This window comes from Dicentrarchus labrax, unplaced genomic scaffold (assembly GCF_905237075.1).
Source record: "Dicentrarchus labrax unplaced genomic scaffold, dlabrax2021, whole genome shotgun sequence".
Taxonomy (NCBI): domain Eukaryota; kingdom Metazoa; phylum Chordata; class Actinopteri; family Moronidae; genus Dicentrarchus; species Dicentrarchus labrax.
In genome coordinates, this window is record NW_026136716.1 from 11,104,624 (window position 1) to 11,125,551 (window position 20,928).

Sequence of the window (20,928 nt, forward strand, 5' to 3'; positions counted from 1 at the left end):
TACCATACCTTGTTGAATCTGTCATGAAGCCAAAATACATTGGAGTACAAGCGGGGACGTCATTCTGAATGTCATTTTTAATTGATAAATAAATAAGAAGTGGCATTGCCCTCGGCTACTTTTCAAGCATATCATCACTGTAGTATCATCTACAGTATGTTGTCAAAATTATTATTCATCAAATTGTCCGGGGTGAAATGGTTTTGGGTGACGCGTACTCCCAGTTTCACGCCGCCACAAGTAACAATCCCTGAAGTGAACGCTGTCCTGCCCTTAAAAAGGAGACAAATGAAGTTATCTGACCTCTGCGCTTGCATTGTGACAGCTGATGATGGACAGCTAAAGTGATTCCGTGGGTCATACTGGTGTTTCAGCTGAGCAGAACGCCCTTGGTAATTAGAGCGAGCAACCTATAACCATAAGGTCACAGGTTTGATGCCTCTGATGACCAATGAGTTCATCACTGTTGAAATGCCCTGAAACCAAAACACTGACGCACCGCTTGTGGTTGACCCCGCACCCCGACGCCTGCAGTGTGGTGTGTGTTTGCACGTCCCAGACTGATGGAATGAGAAGCTAAAATGTGTAAAGGCAACTGTTGCGGTAAGCTATAGAGATAACCGACTTTATAGTTGGACTGTGGGGTGTTATTCAGAGCTCAGCTGAAAGTTAAAAACGGGGGTATTTTAAAATTTTAACAGCATAATAATAATCAATCTGGTGCATTTTGGAGTAAATATACAATACCCACACTTAAACAAAGGAGCGTCAAAACCTTGAGAACATTCTGTCCATGCCTGCAGGGCTATATTGCAATGTGTTAACTTCTCTCTCTCCTTGTCTGAGTTCCTCTCTTGCCTCCCCCCTTTTTCTTTCTTTAAAGAGGCAAATGGTTTTACTTCCATTTTCCCCTTGTTAGAAAGCTAATATTGTCCCATGCTACATCAGAGCCGTAGTAACAAAGATCAATATACCATGGGAAAACATAATGCGTTTTCAACGGCTGGGGGGCGGTTATATGCTTGTAAAATACAGAGAAGCACAAATTAAGTTACTCTTGTTTAACAAAAAGGAAACTAAAATAAAATATAGGCCTTTATTGAGAGGCTAAGCAGTGTAATTTCATGAAATGATTGTTGAATAACTAGCTGGCAGATGTAGATTTACTGTGAACCAACTTTATATTGACTTGGCAAATTTTTCTGTTGGCAATAAAGCACTTGAAATTTTCCATTTGGAAACAATGAAGACTTTAGCTGTAACAATTGAACCACTGAAGCTAAGAAGCAGGTCTTTTTTTGTTAATTATATAGTGTTTGTGGTTTAAGCCCCAGCTCCTTTTGCCTGCATCATGCAAGTTTAAAGTGTTTTAGATAAAACTGTAATGCAAACGCAGTCATTTACTTGAAATATTTGTAGAATTAGTAGGTTTTAACCTCACTATCATGCATGTATTCTGATTCTGAACTAGATCTGACCAATTAGTTGTACTCTAACTACACTGCATCACAGAGATTGGCAGAAATGGGATGGATGGTGATAGAAATGTTCAACTATGGCAAAACTGGCACCCTGAAAGGAAAAAAAATATTCGGGGCATGTTGTAGCTTTAAAGAGAGTTCGACATTGAGGAATCCCACTTAGTAATTATGTTGGAGCTCTCTGGCCAGACTGTGGTAATGCATTACGGCAACACATTCACTCCCAGGTGTAGATTTGTGTTTGAATGTGTGTGTACAGATGTGGCATTTCTAGTTTTTTTTCAATACTTGTTTGCTGTACTACTGCAGCATCTTGGCTCCATGCCCTGGAGCACAATCAAAATAAAATATCTGGGCTGCTAGAAGTTACAAAGGAAAGTCCTACAACTAGTTTGTTCAGACAGTTTAGGCTACAATATGCTAGAACTGACCACCCTGGTGAATGCCTGGGCAATGCATTTTACTGCACACTGTGTTGTCAGATCAGATTTAGCAGAGAGTCTGTTGCTTTATGGGAAACGCAGCATGCATATTCCAATTATACTCTTAGCTGGATGCATATTAACCACTACAGGCTTTAAAAGGTATATTCTTACACATTAGAACACAAATGAAGACTCTCAGGGAGGATTTAATTATGTTTTAACTTCGTCAATGCCACTTTTGAAGCAATTTAACTATTACTAAAGATAGATTGATAGATAGAGATCCTATAACTAAGTGATCTTCTCTTCTCTCTATGTGCAGATATTCAATATTTAAGACGGTACACATACCACCTTGAATAATTAACTTTAATTAAATTCAACCTTAAATTATTTACTAGGCAGCGATCTGCTTTAGTCTCTAGTTGGACAAGCTGGATCTTTAGCAGTTTGAATGCATGCTGGGAACACTAACAAGACTCCCTTCACACGCGCGCACACACACACCTCCTCGACTTCTCCACTGTAGTTGGTCAGTGGCCAAAGGCTGTGGGTGTAGCTCCCAGGTGCGAGATTGTGAATGTATCCAACACTCCCTCCTTGCTGTGAACAAGCATGTGTTTTTGGCTTAATTCTATCTTCATTACATTTTTTTTTTTCTTATTCTCCCAGCTTGGTTGGACTTTTACCAAAACACACACCGAGTTATCGAAATATGTAGCAATGAAAGAATAAATTATATCGCCCCGTGCACCAACAGTTGTAGAAATGTACTCGTTGATACTTTATACACAATTAAAAGCCATTGCAAATTGGACTAAGCTCTTCTTTTTTTAAAGTGTGTATTTGTTTTTTCTATTGTTCAGTTGTTCCAGCACTTGAATGGATTTCAGAAGCCAAACATTTTATTAAAAACAATGTTTCAGTGATTTCCTTGTATTATATTAGAAGCCATTTGTCCAAAAAGCCTCCTAATGCCATCCCTAATAATACTAAGACTATGCATGTGATTTGAACAATAAAGCCAATCTTGTAAACTCAACATACTGCAGTGAAACCAAGATCATATCTCATCTCCTCAGCTGTTATCAGTTAAAAGTAATTTCGTGAAACTAATTATTTGCTTTGTTCCTTTGCCGTACCGTCGCCAGGTAGAGAAAAGTGTGAACCGCTTCAACAGGCTAAAAACTGCAGCTATGGAATACTCCACGGAGCTGCGAACACACGCACGCACAACTGGCACAACACTTGCACACAAAGTGTTGCACAAGGTGCTGTAGTCTCTGTCCAAATGCTTCATCTTGCAGGTGGGCACAAGCACAGATAATAAACCAGCAACATATCAAAACAAGGCCATGCCCCGGCGGTTTGTGTTTTCTGTGCAGGCTTTTTCATTTCGACGCGTTTAAAAGCCAGTGGGTATTATTTTTAATGATTGTTTATTGAGACTAATCTGCCACCTTAATCAAAGGGACCTTTGCAATCTGTGCGTCTGGCACTTTTTCCTGTTTATGCTGCTGGCTGTTCATGTCGTGCTTAAAAAGCATATATCAGCCAAATTCATTTTCAATCACCCACGGACTGGTTTGTGATAATTATGTAGAGCCTAAACGACGCATTTGCGTCACAAGTCTAAATGTTTTGCACTCACCTTGTCTGAAGGTCACCAAGAGGACTAAGATAATGGGACACAATCAAGCAGAGACAAAGCAAACACTTCATCTTCAGGTACTAAATTATTCACAGAAATGACAAAAGATGCAACATACAATGTCAAAACTGTCCATTCAAAGTGAAAGAAACAGAGCAAGTTTTTCACTTGAACAAGTGAATCACAAGGGGCATGGTCATTTATTTGTGAGCCTCATTGTGACTCATGAATACACTGTTGTAGTCAGAAGACACATCGTCCAGCTTTGTTACAGTGATTGGTATGCGGAGAAGGTCCAACACTGGAATGTAGTCTTTCAAAAAATGTCTGTTTTTGGAGTTTCACTGGCTGAGAATGTAGAAGATAAATAATTTCAGGATTGTCAGCATGATGGACAACTACATCATTATCCATAACCCTTACTGAAAGCTATGGATGCCAATACTGGGGTCTATAATGTTTATAAAACCATATCAGTGACACCTTATTACGTTCATATAAACCTTCCCTGAGAAAGCCCCATAAACCGCCACCCTTAGTATTCAGGTATAAATTAACTCGATACTTTTAGGAAATGTGATGAAAAGTTTTTGTACAGAGCTCCTTGGTTGTCCTTGGTCAAGTCAGCCTGTGATGAATCATGCATTGGATCAAAGTGGAGCTGCCATCCTCGTGGGGACACAGCACTGTCTGCCGCCGTCCTCATTCCACCTGCTGCCCCCGCGTCAGTGGCCACAGGTTGGATACCCTCGAAGGATGTCACCGCTGCTGCTGTCCCCCCTGCAAGACAAAACCCCACAGAAGTGGGTTTTATTTAGTCCTCTCCAACGACAAGTCTCTTCCTCACTCCGCTGCCTCCGCAGCTGGTACTTGTTGGTGCCCATCTGTTAAGGGTATTGTTTATGTGGTTGGTGATCCAGAACTCATTACCATCCCACCTTCCCCTATACACTATTGTTCTTCCTGCTAATATGGAGGCTCTGATGCAATCTGTCTTGAGGTGCAGTATGGGTTTGTGCTGAAAACTGACTAACGATAAGAGGAAAGAATGTTCCAGATGTTGAGATTTGATAGAAGCGGGAACAATTATAAACGTTGACAGATAAGTTGGATTTTCATTTTCGAAGTTCTCCAAGTCCTTGAAAAACAAGACATACTTCAGAACATTGAAGTAGCTCAAAAAAATGTAATTTAAAAAAATGCACTGGTTGAATAATGACCAAAAAAAATGACCACCATACAAATTCACCTGTTTTGTCCAAAGGAAATTATCCTGTCTGATAAAATTAAAAATTCCGTTCTGAGAGAAGTACAGCTCTTCTCCATTCAGACGGAATGAATACAAGCATGATGCGTGCAGTGGCTAACATCATTGCATAATCTGTGGGTAACTGAAGTTCAAAACTACCTCTCCCTGGCATTTGGAGCCACCTTTGCTCAAGTAAGTGCATCTTCATATCTCTATCCTAGTAGAACAGCTACATTGCAGAACATTGTTTCATGCATGCATAGATTTAACTCACTGTTATTCCAGTTGATGTCAACTTCCTTGGTTCTGTCACAAGATGATAGTTTGTCATTTGAGGCTTATGTCGACTGCCTGTTGAACAGGCTGTGTGTGACATTTTATTTAAGAAGCATGTCTTGTATCTCATTTGAAGCTAGACAGGGAAAAATAGTTAGTAGCTGTCACCTTCTCACTGCTTTTTGATGACAGAGATGTACTACAGCACTGCCACTTCACTGCATTAGCTGGATTCTGCATGTCTTAACATCCACCGTTGTTCCATATGAGAAAGTCTTCAGGCCATGTTTAACCCCCCGTAGACAAATTCTATGCTGCTCTTTGATTGGGAGGAGCGTTCTTCAGGAGCTTCCACTGTACAGAATCTCTCTTCATATTTATTCATGTGAACATTGTCAAAGTACAGCTCAGGCTTTCAGCTTTGCCTGTTACTGTCTGTGCCCTAGGAAGGCAAAGATCATTCATGTCAGCAGCTCCATATGCTTGGAATAAATAAAAAATGGCATTCTACCTCTCTGTCCTGACATGACTGCTTCACTCTAACACCTGCTCAGGCTAAAAGTGCAAGGGGTTGCTGAACAGCAGAGAACAAACTGAAGAGAAAGCGGATTTCTTGATTTTAAAATTGTTGTGCCATGCACCAATGAGTGTGCTGGGCAGCCTCAATAAGTTTTTGTGGGCCTGACGACGAGTCACATTCACTGGGCAATGCACCTTATCGAGACATAAAAACAGAAAACTCCTCTCGACTTTATGGGGATTTCTACCACCACAGATGATGAAAATCCAGAATTCATTCAGAAATACAGAATTCACAGAACCAAAGTTACCCATGTTTACTTGCTTGTTTAAAAGGACTGATTAAAATGCATTTTCTTGTGGTATTCAAGCTGAAATAGGTTAAGTTGCTGTTTAGGTTTGTTAAATATTAGGGATGCACGATGACATCAGCACGTCATCAGTTTCAGCCAATAAAGGCTTTAAAAATCAACAATTTCTTCCAAGATGACATTATATACCAGAAAAAGTATGGAAGTTTCCGAAACAGATAGATTCCAGTTAAAGTGCAACGTTGCTATTATAAACTATGTGCGTATATTGGCATCACCCAGAAGGAGTTGGAAAATATCTGCCAAAACCCAATATTGTGCACCCCTACTTAACATTTACAAATATGTAAAACTACAGTTTCAGTCAGGATCTCGATTCCAGAGACTATTCTGGTAAAATAAAAGGTCAAACAAATGCAGTACATAGCAAAGGAAGAATAGAGCGTGTAAACTGAACATTCTTTGTATGCTCATCTACATTCCCACAGTGGCTTCAGCTTATTGTTGACCAATCAGTATGTGATTGTTGACACTCAAACCAACTGCATATGCATGGAGGTACTCTAGTAGTTTGCTTAATTAGTGCTGATGACAGTAATCAACCTTAACTGATGGGCTTATCGGAAAGTGAACTGCGCCACATTGATTAGCCATCTATGCTGCGTTTGATACAGCATACCGGTCTATTCATTGGCATTGTGCCATTCTTACTGGAGCTGTTTATTTTGTTGTCCTAGCAGAGCACAGTAAGCTTTCTTTTAATGGACTCAGCTCTTTTTTTTTTTTTTTCCTCCCCAAACAAACTTCACAGACTGTTCAGAAATCAACCAATTATTAGCCCATCAGGTTGTTGTCTGCAGCACCAGGTCCCAGGTGTATATATACTGTTGTGACCACTCCACAAAAAAGCTCTCGTAGGAAATTGCCTCAGTAAATACCCTGTGTATATCTTAACGGGTAATATTTAAAATTCTGCAACAGCAAGTCACCCAAGCCTTGATAGATGTGTCTGCCTGCTAGGTCGATGAATAATGCAAATGAAACTAATTCTTCCCGACCTAGTGCCAAGCCTAATACACATTTATATGCTCCGCTAGTGAAAGATGTGTGAGATTCCTATTATGGGACGGAAGCAATCTGTATTTTAATAATGGGCCTGATAGACCTTGGCCTTTCCTTTCTTTGAGAGTCTGGATGCACCTTATGCGACGTCTTGTACAGTTTAATGGCAACAATTGCTTCCAATAAAGACTAGGAACATATATAAAGTTCATTTTGTGTATTTGTGTTCTCTCTCTTGTGTCATAGGTGTAGGCATACTCATACTACAATAAAAATGTTTTTCTGTAACATGAGCAGATGGTTCTTTAGTGAGGATTCCCAGTGATCTTGCATACAAACTTTTACTCTCAGATCATGGGGTTAAAAATGTAGCTAGATGTACCCAATTTTTTGCATAGATGATATATACTCTAGGTGGCAAATTGATAGCAATGGCAATTATCCTCAAGGCAATTTTTTTTTTTTAAATCCTTAAATAGCTGATCTGTCATCAGTAATAGCACAAATATTGTCCCATATTGTAGGAATACTGTGTGAGTACTTACAAATAGCTTTACACATACTACCTTATCCCAAGCAACAGATCTTTTTAGGGCCTATGCTCGTGTGTGAGACAAATTGAAAGTCTTATTCAACCAAAATTTGCCGCAGATGTTTCTACTCCTCTTAGATTAAAAAGAGCCCAACCATAAATATCTATTAGATTTCCAAGAGACACATGGAAATAAATCTTCATCGGGCAGGGATATCCCACCTTCACAGAGGAAGGGGCATATAATGAAAGTGGTGTTAACTTTAGATTGGCACAGAGCAGCTGCCTAATATGCAGAACTCTTGCTCCTAATGCCCACCCATAGTACTCAATCCGAGGCTCACCAATTTGCCTTAACAATTAAAGATTATGCTTTCAAGTGGATTCAGGTAGTTTCAGTAAGTAGGTAAAGAAGAAGTGTATGATCTGGAATAGGTTCTCCCCTTACTTGCACTTAAGAGTTTCTCAGATCTACAAGATCTTTGCCAACACTCTATTCCAAACATTCAAAACTAAAATCACTTTGAGAAACTCATGTCTGTGGATTATTCTCAAAAGTCAGGACCAAGGTTGGAATCAAGACTTAACAGCCAATCAATCCAAACTAGACCTTGTGTCAGTTATTACATTATGTATGGATTTATTGTGTTTGATTGTTGCCAGTGTGATTGACTGTGCACAAGAAGTGTAATGCCATTTCCATGACAATGAGTCATCACCGTCAGTCAGTTGACATGCCAAGAATGTCGCCAATTCTAGCAGCAATCCTCTGCTCACTTTACTGCATCTGCTCGACCAATGAACACCTAAAATCAGTGCCTCTAATCTGGCAAATTGTGGCATTTCTCCTAACTAAAGCCATTATGCTGTCTTGGTGATTATTTGTATTACTGGTTCAATTATATTATTGACAATAGAATGTATAAAGTCCTCCCCTGTCCAAGAATGTCTACTGCCACATTGCCTCTATTTGAACGGTTGCATCTGTAAGTGTTATAAAGATAAGCACTTAAGACACATAATAGCAGTGCCATATTGCCAACAAGTACATTCTTTCCATTCATGGAACTTCATGTGGCCCAGAAATCGACATGACTGCTTTTCTAGCCTGCGGGCCTTAATGGCCCTGAAAAAGACATCGGTTTATGATTAGGTCCAAAAAGATTGAGTTCTGGTGGAACCAATCCTTGAAAATAATCTTATACTGTTAGAAACTGCTCATTTCACTCTGCCAAATCGAGGTTTAACCCAAAGAGTGAGTCAGCAAACTGGCAAATCTGAATGCATCTGAATCTGAAACAATGGAATTGTACCACTTTTTTTTTTTTTATCTGAATCAGATGAAATGGGTGCTCAACTCATTTAGATCTAACTAAATAATGACATTATTTCTACCCCTGGAGCAGCACTTTCAGCGAGAAATATTTTCTTCAACTCCAAGCTTCTAACCTATTGGCTATACAAGCTAAAAATAGGCCCAGGCCCATTGACGTGAACATGAAGTACAAAACAGTATGCAAAGTTAATCAATGTCAACCTAGGCGCTACCTGTCAAGAATGGTTTCAGTCCACTCACCTAGCCACTGGCTAATAGTGTTTGACAATCTCAATGAGTTTTCCAACTTAAGATTCTAAACCAAATATCAGCACCTCGCCTCCCCGTCTGCTAATTCAAAAAGCCTGAAATCAATTTATAGCACATGGTCGATGGCTTTAGATGGTCCCAGTATCTCTCCCCACTCATTCAGCTGGGGCCTCTCGGAGGGGAAAGCGTAATTCAACTACCATTCTATAAATTCTATTACATGGTGCTGGGTATGGCTGTGAAAGTGTTGTGTCTAATGAAGAGCTCGTAGTACCTGACAGCCTGCTTCGAGTTTCTGGTGTAGCACACCAATAACAGCAGTGAGTGTTCCTTCTGTGGAGGAAAAAAGCCGGGAGATGGGATCCATGAGTGTGTGGGAGACAGATATGGACAAAGTGTTAGTATGTGTTTGAGTGCAGACGAATGGGACACTTCCATGACACTGTACATGTACTGTAGCTCTCCAAAGTCTGCTGGTCTCCTACATCCTGTTTAAAAAATGAGTTTGTCTTTTATTGAACACATTTGCATTTCTTCTCTATGCCTTTAATGTTGCAGTGTATTTATGAATAATTTATGTCATATTTATCTGCGTGCTTGACTCGCAGAGGACAGATGACCATGTGTTAACACAAGCCTACAACCATGTTTGCGGCTGTGTGAGGACTGCATGCAGATGCCAGTTAAATGCTAATTTTAGCATGCAAATATGTTCACAATGACAGTTCCAATATGCTTATGTTTAGCAGGTGTGTTCAGTTGCCATGCTAACTTTTGCTAGCTAGCATTAAACACAAAGTACAGCTGAGGCAGATGGGAGTGGCTCGTAATATATATCACATACAAATATCACAGAAGGGCCACCCCATGACCAGAAACTTAAAAAACAAAGGATTGGAACTTGCCATCCCTCTAAAATTGATTGACATGTCTTACCACCAATTAAAATAAAATATATTATGGTTTGTGCATTGCCAAAGTTTAAAAAGGCCGTTTTACTTACAGATGAAACTTCACTTTTATTACTTTGTATTGCATGCATTGTGCATTAGGAGGCATTAAAACCAATGAGCAGCTTAGATCAAAGAAATATATTCTAATACCCATTTTCATATGAAATGGATTTTCTTCAGCAGCAGTGCAAAATTACATGGACAAAATACTACTACTAATAATGTAATAAAGTCATTTAGGTCATTATTACTCAGGCAGTGTAGGTATGTAGTTTTCTAACACTTCGATCAATTCAATGAATCCCCACAGCAGTTGGGGATGTCAGGGGAAGTGACTAACACTGCCTTCCATCAACAACTACAATTGAGATGCCCCTGGGCAAAGCTCTCAATCCTCAATTACTCTGCTGGAGCTGCTCAGTGGCCAACAGCAGAGGACTATAGTGGTTGTATCAGGCAGCTGTGTATGTGTAACCTAATTTGAAGCAGTGCAGTGCTGAAGGAACAATCTCTGCCTGTATGTGGTCTCCAGGAACATGTTACCATTTTCATGATTTAAGAAGAAGGCACAGGTGTGTCACAGCTTGTGCTTGAAACAAAATATTTTCTGATTTCACTAATGTGGGTTAGGCCAATAGTGGAAAGTTTCAACATTTTCTCCTTCTCCAAATCAGATTACACTGGTGCCGCAAGAGCATGAAGAGATGGGATAAACCTCAGTTGGCTGGGCTGCTAAACGGCCTTGAGTAAGAGATTTCAAAGAGTGGGTTTAAGTGCACAGGTGCATTTTGTAGCTCCAGGTTCAAAAGTTTACACATTGAAGTGCAAATGGGGTGTCGGTTTTCTCCCTCATCTACTTTTTGTCGCTTTTCTGTCATGCTGCCATCTGCCTGCTTTACAATTGTGTCAATCCAAGTTAAAGTGAAGACATTTAAGGAAATGAAGACGAAATTTTGTCGGATGCAAGAGGCAAAGAAAAAAAACAACAACCGGGGAGAGGGTCTGGCTGTCTGAATTGATCGAAAGTGACACTCTGGGAGAGCACAAACAACAATAAGACTTCAAGAAATCAACGCAGTTTATTGTCCGGACATTTTCTCTGACAGTAGACAGCTGAGATGCAAACGGACATTTGAATTCAGCTCGTGATGCCGGCGGCACGCGTTGCTCAGTGCTCAGGCCTCTTGTGACCGAAAGTGCATGCAAATGTTACACGCTCCCCTGTACACGAGGAAGAACAGGAATGACGCATCAGGCCTTCTGCCAAAACTCTGTGGCAGTAGACAGACAGACAGACAGACAGACACACACACACACACACACTGAGGCAATTTTGTGCAGCCTTTTTGAAATATTTTCTATTTTGTTTAATGTCCATACTTATATATAAATCAAGATGAATAAGGAATAGCAAATCAAATTTGTTTTTAGACTCAGGACAGAAAGTCTTTATCCACTGCAAATCAGACCTACAAGAGGCAAGAAACCAAAAAACTTGGCTGACTTTTTTCTTGCTAAATAAATGATGGAACTAATTTTTATGTTCCCTCTGCAAACAGAAAGCAAAGAAGCAAGCACGAACCACCAACCATCTCCCTCTAAATTGCGTTATTTCTGCTTTGCTGAATGTGGTGTCTGGAGCGTCCCTAATACGTGCGTGCATATACTTTAAACCCATTCAGGAAACACATGGAATGCACGTGCAAAAAAATAAAAAATAAACAAATGGAGACACACGCACACACACAGCTTGACTCAGCAAGTTTTAAATTGTGCTGACGGTACACAAACACCCCAGAGGATGAGGTTACAGTGGGGTCATGTCATTAACCTGCCCATGTGTGTTTCCGGGTCACTCGCTCCGAAATCTCCACGGGAATATCAATCACAAGGAGGTGTCCGCTCTAATTTGTGTGCATGTGAGTGTGGGAGAGAGTTAGAGACGGATGCAGATATTCCATGCTTGTGTGTACTGAAGATAATGCTCTGTCTATTAAAAAAAAAAACCCTCTAAAACCATGTTGCTGTCTGATTTGTGAATTATATTTTAAATTAATAGCTTGAAATATTTTTCATTCTACAATGCAGGGCATATACAGGAATATTAAGAGTAACCTTTAGTTTTTAAACTTGAACAGATTTTCAAACTATTCAAAACCATGTCCCTATTAAAGCGAGATTTTTAGCAATTATGTTATAGTTCATATTTCTCAGCGCAACAAAACACTCAGCATTTGTCGATCCAATTAAATATTCATCCAGTCCACATTCACTCAAAAAAGGTGGAAATTCACTTTATAATTGGGTCCTAAAAGCTTTGTGAGAAAATCTGCTGCAGTAAAATTCAATAAAAACTTGTTTCAAATGGAAATAATCTTGTTTGAGTAATTTCCAAGAGCTAAGTGTCTGTATCTAGAAACAAGAGATTAAAACTCCATCTGTTTAGTACTGCACTTCCATAAAGTTGGGGGGCACTCTGCAGCAGATGTACTGACTTTTAGTCCTTAGTATTGGTCTGAGATTTTGGATCCTACATTTCCCATGATACAAGTCAGTTAGATCTTTTCAATAGACCTTTCTTCCCTGGACAAAAGATGTTATACAACTGCTCCACAAGCTGGCAACTGTTGATAATGTGCAAAATGAGCGGAGAGTCCCTTTAAGGCAAGTCACTGCACTATGACTCAAGAAAATGTGCACTTTTGGATACATTTTTAATGCTTTAAAACAAACTGATTTGATATGGAACAAAGTTTAAATATTCTTCCTGCGCTGGCTGATAGTTGCAGTTAGATTGTATTTCATTATATGCTCATACACCTAGTTATTCCCGTATGTAGTTGTATGGGTGATGAATGGGTGAGTAATTTGAGTAGCAAATGCAAAAGAATTGCAGTCATGTTTTTCGCTCCGTACCACTTGAGAGGTGAGTAAAAATGATTCAAAACATCCGATATTGTCCTTTCCGTGTGACAGATTTTTTTGGTATTTCACTGATAAAAGCAGAGTGCTGCTATAATTATGATTCCCCAGTGTCAGAGGTGATATCTGTTTTAAAGTGGTGCTACTGAAATACTTTGTTTTTCTCTGTGGGATCCTGATAGTTAAGATTGGTAAGGAACTGGGATACGTGCGCCATTTGAAATGTAACACCAACTCTGAGGAAAACGATTGCTGGTAAGAGGCTAAGTCAATATTAAATATGATTGAAATGCATCCCTGCGCACAAACACGAGTACACTGCTCAGGATGTAATCAATTCTACTTTGTAAATATTAAGCATTTCACAGTTGTCATTTGATGTTCTTGTGTAATCCCACTGCAGTGCACACCGAGGCCCATCCTTTGCATGAACCCGAGGCACACAGGCACACACAGAAGGTGGCGCAAGCTCATCGGAGTGTGACCAACAGATTTTTTTGGTCATTTTATGACCAGAGGCGCTGGCTCAGCGGGGGTACACCGACGGCACATTGTGAAAAAAGGAGCTGGATTTAGGTGGAAAACATTACCAGGAAATGTTGCAAGGTCTGGAATTGATCGAAGCCAATCACATCAACAGCTCTGATCCCAAAAGGCTGGGCACTTCTTGGCACGAGGCGCAGAGAGGCTTGTCGAGGAGAGAACCTATTAACTTATACTGTATGCAAATAGGGTTTGATAAGTAGGATGAAATGTCAGATCAACGGCTTATCAATAAACAGGGGAAGATCTGTAGAAATATTTTGGAGGGGGGTGGCAGAAATATATGCAGATTTAATCACATACAGTCACATATCAATATTTGCTTGGGAAAGCTCCTTAATAAAGATATTTATTAATAAGGTTTTTTTTCAGCCTATCGTTCTAAAATGTGGTCATAACAGATCGCTAAATTATGTGTTAATTTCTGTTTTTAAACACTTAAAAAAAAATATATATCTTATTAAAAAATATAATAATTAAAAAAGAAAAATTAATCCAAAATGTGTTGAATTTGACTGGTGGCAGCTGAGGTGGCCTGGCAGTGAGTGGGCGTTCTATCTTCTCTAATACTCATACTAATATTATTTGTAAATTTTCTTGATTCAACTGAATTTTTCCAAAGCTTCAATGAGTCATATTGCTATGAATCAGGCTTTTGGATTAGGTCCAGAGAGCAGGACCTGTAGACTGTAGAGAGAACACATCTTGAAGAACTTGCTTTTTATACCAAAGCATAATACGGACATCACTGGATTGCCTTTAGACTCTATATGGAATCCTATGGAATCTACATTGTATACAGGCACTCAAAAGCTGTGTGGAACATTAGCACCTTGTAGAAACCAACCTGATACATGTCTACAAAATCAGAAGGTACTTAAATCCATGCATGGGGGTGTCTAGAAGAGCATGGTTAAACAGAGTACCTGCATTGGATTAAACGTGTGCACCACATTCAGCAAATAATTGGCTGCAGATGGGCCCTTCAAATGGCTGTAAATAAAGATGAATAAAGTTGGATGATGTATTATAGCGTATAAATCATTTTATAAATCTGAAAACTGGCATTATTGATAGAATATGGCATTATGCTGTATACAAGAGTGAGCATAACATGTATTTATGTGATTTCAAAGGCTCGGAGTACTCCTTTTCTAAACCGCAAGAAAAAAAAAAGACAATACACAGCTCTGAACACCTGCGTCAGTGCCAGGAACTTGCTTGAAAAAGTCAAAGGCTCAAGCTTATTTTTGGCACAAAAATTGCACTACACCCTCCTATTTAATACAGTCACTCCATTGTAGTGTGCTCCACACCGATTTCGACACGAGCAATGTCACAGGCATGCTGTGAAATTAGCAGGAAATGTGGGAAGGGATCCACTTGCGCTCAATGAAATTACCACTTCGTCAGCCACGAGGTCACATGTGCTCGGATCTGCATCAGCACGAAAACAGAGCCTTTAGTCTTGTCAGAGCAAGAAGTGCATCGGTTGACGCCATGCCACTTATGCTAATGCCGTCAAAGCACAATTAGAACCTGCATCCTGCAAAAAGCCTAGGTGCTAATCTAGTATAGGTCACGAGCTCATAAAATCCTAGAAAGGGGACGAAAAGGGAGTCCACCATGATCCATAAAACGGACTGCCTGACCTTAACACAAAGAAGCTCAGGCTTTTTTTAATAATAAAAAAAAAATCCAATCAATTAAAATGAACAAGTTGTAAATGGGAGTTCATTTGCTTGCATGGAGCTCTTTCGGAGCGTCGGGGAGTCAAAAGGGACAACTGAGGACTCGGCAGGCTTGTGGCCCTGTATTCATTTTTAATTTGGATCCTAAAACTGACTTTTTTGTAGCCCTATCACTCTCTGCTGAATGCCCTTCAGACAAAAGCAGAAATGGTTTAACATATCTTTGAAAATGGGAGAGTATAAGGCCTGTTATCTAACTCAAATGTTCCCATTTTACAGCAATCAGCATGGACAATAAGCGAGTGCTATATATATACTTGACTTTCAGACCATACATGCATAAACATTTTCCATAGCACGCAGCACTATTAAGTCCTGAAAAGATTCATTTTTGTTACCATCCAAAACAATCTCTTTGCTCTTATTGAAAATTGATCATTGGCAAACAGAAACAATGTACCTCTCCTGTCCACAGTGGTTTTGCTTGACAGAAATGAATGTGTTTGCTGATTTCCCCTAGCATCGAGGTTCAATACTTTGTCTTGAAGATGGATGTAGCTTTTACAAATTGTCAAACGTCCTCAGGCATGCCGGACGGGCAGTTTTGTTTTGCTTTTTTTTTATATGCCTGATGAAATGAACAAAACTAAAAATAAATCAGCATACTCGCAGACATCCGGCTGTCTCTGAATTACTGAGCTGAAGTCATGAAGGCAGAGATGAGTGCAATCACTGTTGCATTGAAGACATTCAGATATCAAACACTGTCATGCACTCGGCAGGAAGCTTCCCCTCTCAATTGCTGATTTAATGCTTTTTCTATAACTCAGAATCAGTTTTGATTCAGTTTGTGTGAAAATATAAAGGGGCACTTTACTAGTATGCACTTACAATAGATCACTGTATAAAGAGCATCAGCAGTGATGGTGTATTAGTAGGTTAGCTGATAAAAATGCATGGAATTCTTTGAGAAATGATTTACAGATGTTCAAAAAAAATGCTCCTCTTCATTAATAATGCACTATCCTCTTAAAACAAAATGCCTTTTGTATAGTTCAGGCCATATAGGCGGGCCTCAGACATGTAAGTCATGGGATGACATTAATAGACACCGCGCACAGTTCATTCATTTACTGCAGAGTGGAGTCTGATTCATTGGATTGCATTTTTCAATGCATTTTATGAGACGGCACCAAAGGTGGAGGAAGGTGGCGGGTAAGCTAATGCTGCAATCATTTACCGATCGTCCCAGCCCACCTTGGTGTAAGTGCACTGCCTAATTTCTATTGCCCTTCTGAGGCCATTACAGCCGCTAACCCAATAACGTAATTGACTCTGCGTACTTTGCTTCAGGGAGTGGAGCTAGCTGCTAGCAATTTCCTTGGTGGTGGAGGTGGTGGTTGTGAGAGGAGAGGGTTTGGAGGGGGGGGGGGGGGGTTGGCTGCTCACAGTTGTGTGTGTCTGCAGCTGACTGGATGAAATACCAACACTGTCAACTCCAATTGAACTGGGCCCTTGAAACAGATTGCATCCTCACAGCATCACTGTTCTGCAGAGCTTATATTGTTGCTGATGGCATTTTTGGCAGGTTGTAGTACAGTCTTTCAGGGGTTGTTTTCATTTGCCTCAAATCCATCGCACTCCTCTGAGTTTTGCATATTGGCTTCTTCTCGGGGGTCTGAGTCACTTCTGTTTCACCCCCCACCCTCAATTACAGCTGAAGATAATGACCTCGGAAATGTACGCTTTTGGCATGCTTTCTACAGCCTCCCAATGCCTTTTTATTTGTATTTCCTTGCTTGTTAGGAATTGAATGTGAAACTTATTAATTATTATTAATAATAAATAAGAAAGTCACAGCTAACAAATGAAACAAAAAAACTCAACACATGAGATATACCGTGGTGCATAACTATCCTTTGAGAGGAAATGTCACTTAATTGTAATGTATTGATTTTCTAACAGCCATTTGCTACTCTCCGGCCACCAATCAGGGGACAGTTCTTGTGTCCTGGTGAGGATTCCCTGCTATAGATCTTGATTAGCTGTTTCCGATTAATTGCTGTGACAACAGGGGAGCTCTGTTTTTGATTGGGGGGGGGGGTTGATTGGCCGGGGCAAATCAGTAAGATGTAGTCAAGATGATGTGTTTGACCCATCAAGTTTTTTTGTTTTCTTTCAAATCTGTTTTTGTTGGGAATAATATTAATGCACAGAGAGAATCCTAGCGCTGTGACTGTTTGGATGTAGTCTGGTCAAACAGGTGTGCTGCATGTCCTCCTCTATTTATAGGCTTTCAGTAGTCACATGACTCCTGAACCTAACTAGCACAGGTGCAGAGAGTTAGACGTTAGAAGTTCCACTTGGTGTATATATCTCTAAAGGTGACTTTTTTCTGATTAATTAAATCAGGAGGAATATAATTACATTAGCGCACATTATCTTTATCTTATTTTATGACAAGAACAAATGATGATTATTTTCTGGTTACAATGTTCTGTACGGTGAACAAATATGGTAAGAAAAACAAGGGAATATAAATCAAATAAAGCTTATATTAGAAGAAATTAAATAAAATAAAGGAAGGACAAAAATATGATAGCGCTTTCATATACATTTACATTTAGAAATATAAAAGAGCATACTGACTACTAGGCTTGCATCCATGATACATGGGGTATATGGTGAATTGTCATAATAGCTAAAAAAGGATGATTTATCCTTCTCTGAAATAGTGTGAAAGAGACCTCAATAGTTCATACAATGGGGTGATACACAATATAAAGCCTATAATTGAATTAGTCAAAGTGAGCAATTAAAATGGGAACAAAAAAGGAAATAAAAGAAAGACAATAAAAAATGTAAAGGCTTTTGTGGAAAATATATAAAATATGCAGACTTAGCTCGGATAAATATATGTAACAGGTGTATGGTGGCATGTAATCAAAGGTGACCCTGTTAATTAGTTTCACCGGCGCTGGTTACAGTGGAGGTCATGTGACAACTAAATGCCCATATAAGGAAGGGTAAATGTAGCACACCTGTTTGCCCTAATGAAATCAAACTGGGTCACAATGCTGCCATAGTTTGAGCCTTTCCTCTTGTTACAGTGACTTCATCTCAAGCAAAATACACTTACAAACTGTCCATGATAGGTCTTCCCCTTTTAGAGCTCTGGGCACATTTAAAACTTAAACCAAGTACTACTTTTCTTTTTTTTATCCACAAACTTCTGTGCTTTGTGCCAAAGTTAGAGTTTAGTTTGTATGTTTGGTCATTTTCAGAGATGTGTCATTTAGTTTGGGGGCAGGAGCCACTTGTGTGCGCCATCTGGGTCACGTGTGGCTTTAAGTGAGCGCTGGTGAAAAACAAATCGCTCACAGCTGCCACTTAAGTTCCCCACTCCTGCGAAATGTGAACCCATTCCACGGTGAAACGCCAGATATCTGACAAAGAGGGTCAAAAATGGATGTCATCAAAATGGTCATCAAGCCTTCAGTATGTTCGGTAACCGACGTTTTAGGGATTCATTTATGGCTTTGTTGCTTTGGCACTTTATTGTGGTCAAGCAGGGTGTACGAGTGTGGGAGGGTTGAATCACAGTGTGTGCGAGGTCAGAAAACATGAAAATAAGGTGATGATACCTTGTTGGCCTGTGTTTGACTACCCACTAAAAAGCTCATCTTGCATGAGTGTGTTCTGTGAGTGTTCATATATCAAGAATACTCACAATCACAGCTTACAATCTTATGGGAAATTGGGAAATCCACTCCTGACCCACACTCATGGCCCCTCTTTTCCCTGGCAGTCTGCCTAGCCAAAGCGCTATATGAAGTAGTATATGAGTATGATTCAAAAATTCAGAAATTGGACATTATTCACACACTGGGGCCTTTGACTGACCTCCGAAAAAAATATGTTGGACAGCTGTCAGCTATCAAATCTGCCTCAACCCGCTGGGGTGAGAGGTGAGAGATACCTCTCAGCCCCACAGCGGCAGTCGCAAATTTGGCTTGACGTATACAGACGGCTTTTACACCCTGAACCCATCCAGTCTCCTGTAGTGTGAGATTATAATCCATTAGGCCACCTGGGGGAATAAAAGCGAGGTGGAAAAACACAGACCCCGCGAGCACAATTCCTTGAACCAGAAATGACGAAGGTTGAGCAACCCTGTCACATAAAACACAACCAAATTTTAGTGTAAGATTTTTGTGATGGAGGAGCTGCCAGCTTGCTTGGCAGGTAATGGATGTTGACCGACTCCATTCGAGGAAGCCGGCAACCTGATGCCAAGAAGAGTTGGAAAAGCAGCTGAAAAACAGATTATCGGTATCCTGAAGCAACCTTGTTACAGTGACAGCTGTGTCAGAAAGGTTGACACTGTCGAGCTTCACGCGTTCTAACTTTTTTTAAAATTTATTTTGAACCATTTTTATACTCCTCGTTACGAAGCAATTTGGGTGCCTGGAAGTAGGAGTTCAATGTCACTCACATCAGTGAAGTGACTGAAGGTTAATCTGCAGCAAGTTTAAAAAAAAAAACCCAGGCGTAGTCAAAAGGCAGCACCGCTCTCTTGTGATGCCTCACGTGTGTAATAGCACACTGATAATTAAGTAAGTCAGCTGTTAAATAACCTGTGGATCAAATGTCTTCCCACTTTCAATTTGGCGAGGTGTTGTGACTGCGGGGGAATTAGAAAGCCTTCCCATTAGCCATGTGAAAAATCTTTTTTTTCACAACTTATCCACTCTCTCGCTACACTTACTCCAAACCAAATGTGTTATATCTTTTTTTTTTTTCTTTTTTTTTGTACGACCAGGACAAAGCAAGGCTCTACATACACATCCAAATCCATGCACCAAATAATATCAGCTTTAGGGACAAAAGAAACAGTGGAATGCTGAATCACAAGGCACATTCATATGTGAAGGCCATCTCCTTTCTGTTAAGCCGTCACGCAAGTGTTGCTAAGCACCAGGACTGTACTGCAGTTTGCATTTTAATATCTGTTTGTCTTGCACCTCTCGCTTTAAAGTACTACGAGTTCATTGTGGAGTTGTTGTGACAGACTGCCGGGAATAAGACGGCAATTATTGTAAGCTCTGTAATTTTCCAGTGGTGGGTTGCAGTGTTGAAGCAGATTTGGAGAGCGGCAGATTGAGCTTTACAGTGAAGACAACGGCCACTGTGTCTGCTTGTCTTTGAACTGATGGCAGCTGCCCTTGAAGTGAAGTGCCTCACGCCGACTTGGTGTTGGCATCCAATGTAATGTTGATTGGATCCCCACTGTGTCTGTCGTCTAATAAATCAAGCACAGCATTCTGCTCTTCCTCACCCTGTCTTGCTCCCACCCTGGTCCCTATGGTCGGGATCCTGAAATAAAACTGACAGTAATCATAATGGCGGCGCCGTGGGGTGAAGGCTGTGAAATAAAAAGTGGTCTTGAGGTTAATCTCAAAAAACAAAGTCTTCATTGTCTCCTGTTCTTCTCACGCGGAAAAGCATTTCAGATGGCTGGCACGCAGGCAACTCTATAAACTTTAACCTGCATTTTAAATGAGTGGTGGAAAGGACATCTCTCTCTTCTTTCTTCCTCTCGAGACCAATCGGTGGTCGCTTTGGTGGCTGATGGAGCGATGGAGGGAAAGAAGGATGGATGGGAGGAGGGAGGGAGCCAGCGTTTTGCGGAGAGTGATTGTGAGAGGACAGCGGTGGCAGAAGATGT

General features: G+C 40.2%; 1 protein-coding gene across 1 annotated transcript in view; it reads right to left on the reverse strand.

Moving 5' to 3' along the window:
* Positions 1–3,645: 3,645 nt before the first annotated feature.
* LOC127378953 (uncharacterized) overlaps positions 3,646–20,928 on the reverse strand; it is a 141,964-nt gene continuing 124,681 nt past the window's right edge. Inside the window, exons 4-5 of the mRNA XM_051428333.1 lie at positions 9,366–9,424; positions 3,646–4,337 (exon numbers count right to left, since the gene is read on the reverse strand). Of these exons, the coding sequence (XP_051284293.1) occupies positions 4,111–4,337; positions 9,366–9,424 (286 nt within the window). The 3' untranslated portion in view covers positions 3,646–4,110. The remainder of the gene's footprint in view (positions 4,338–9,365; positions 9,425–20,928) is intronic.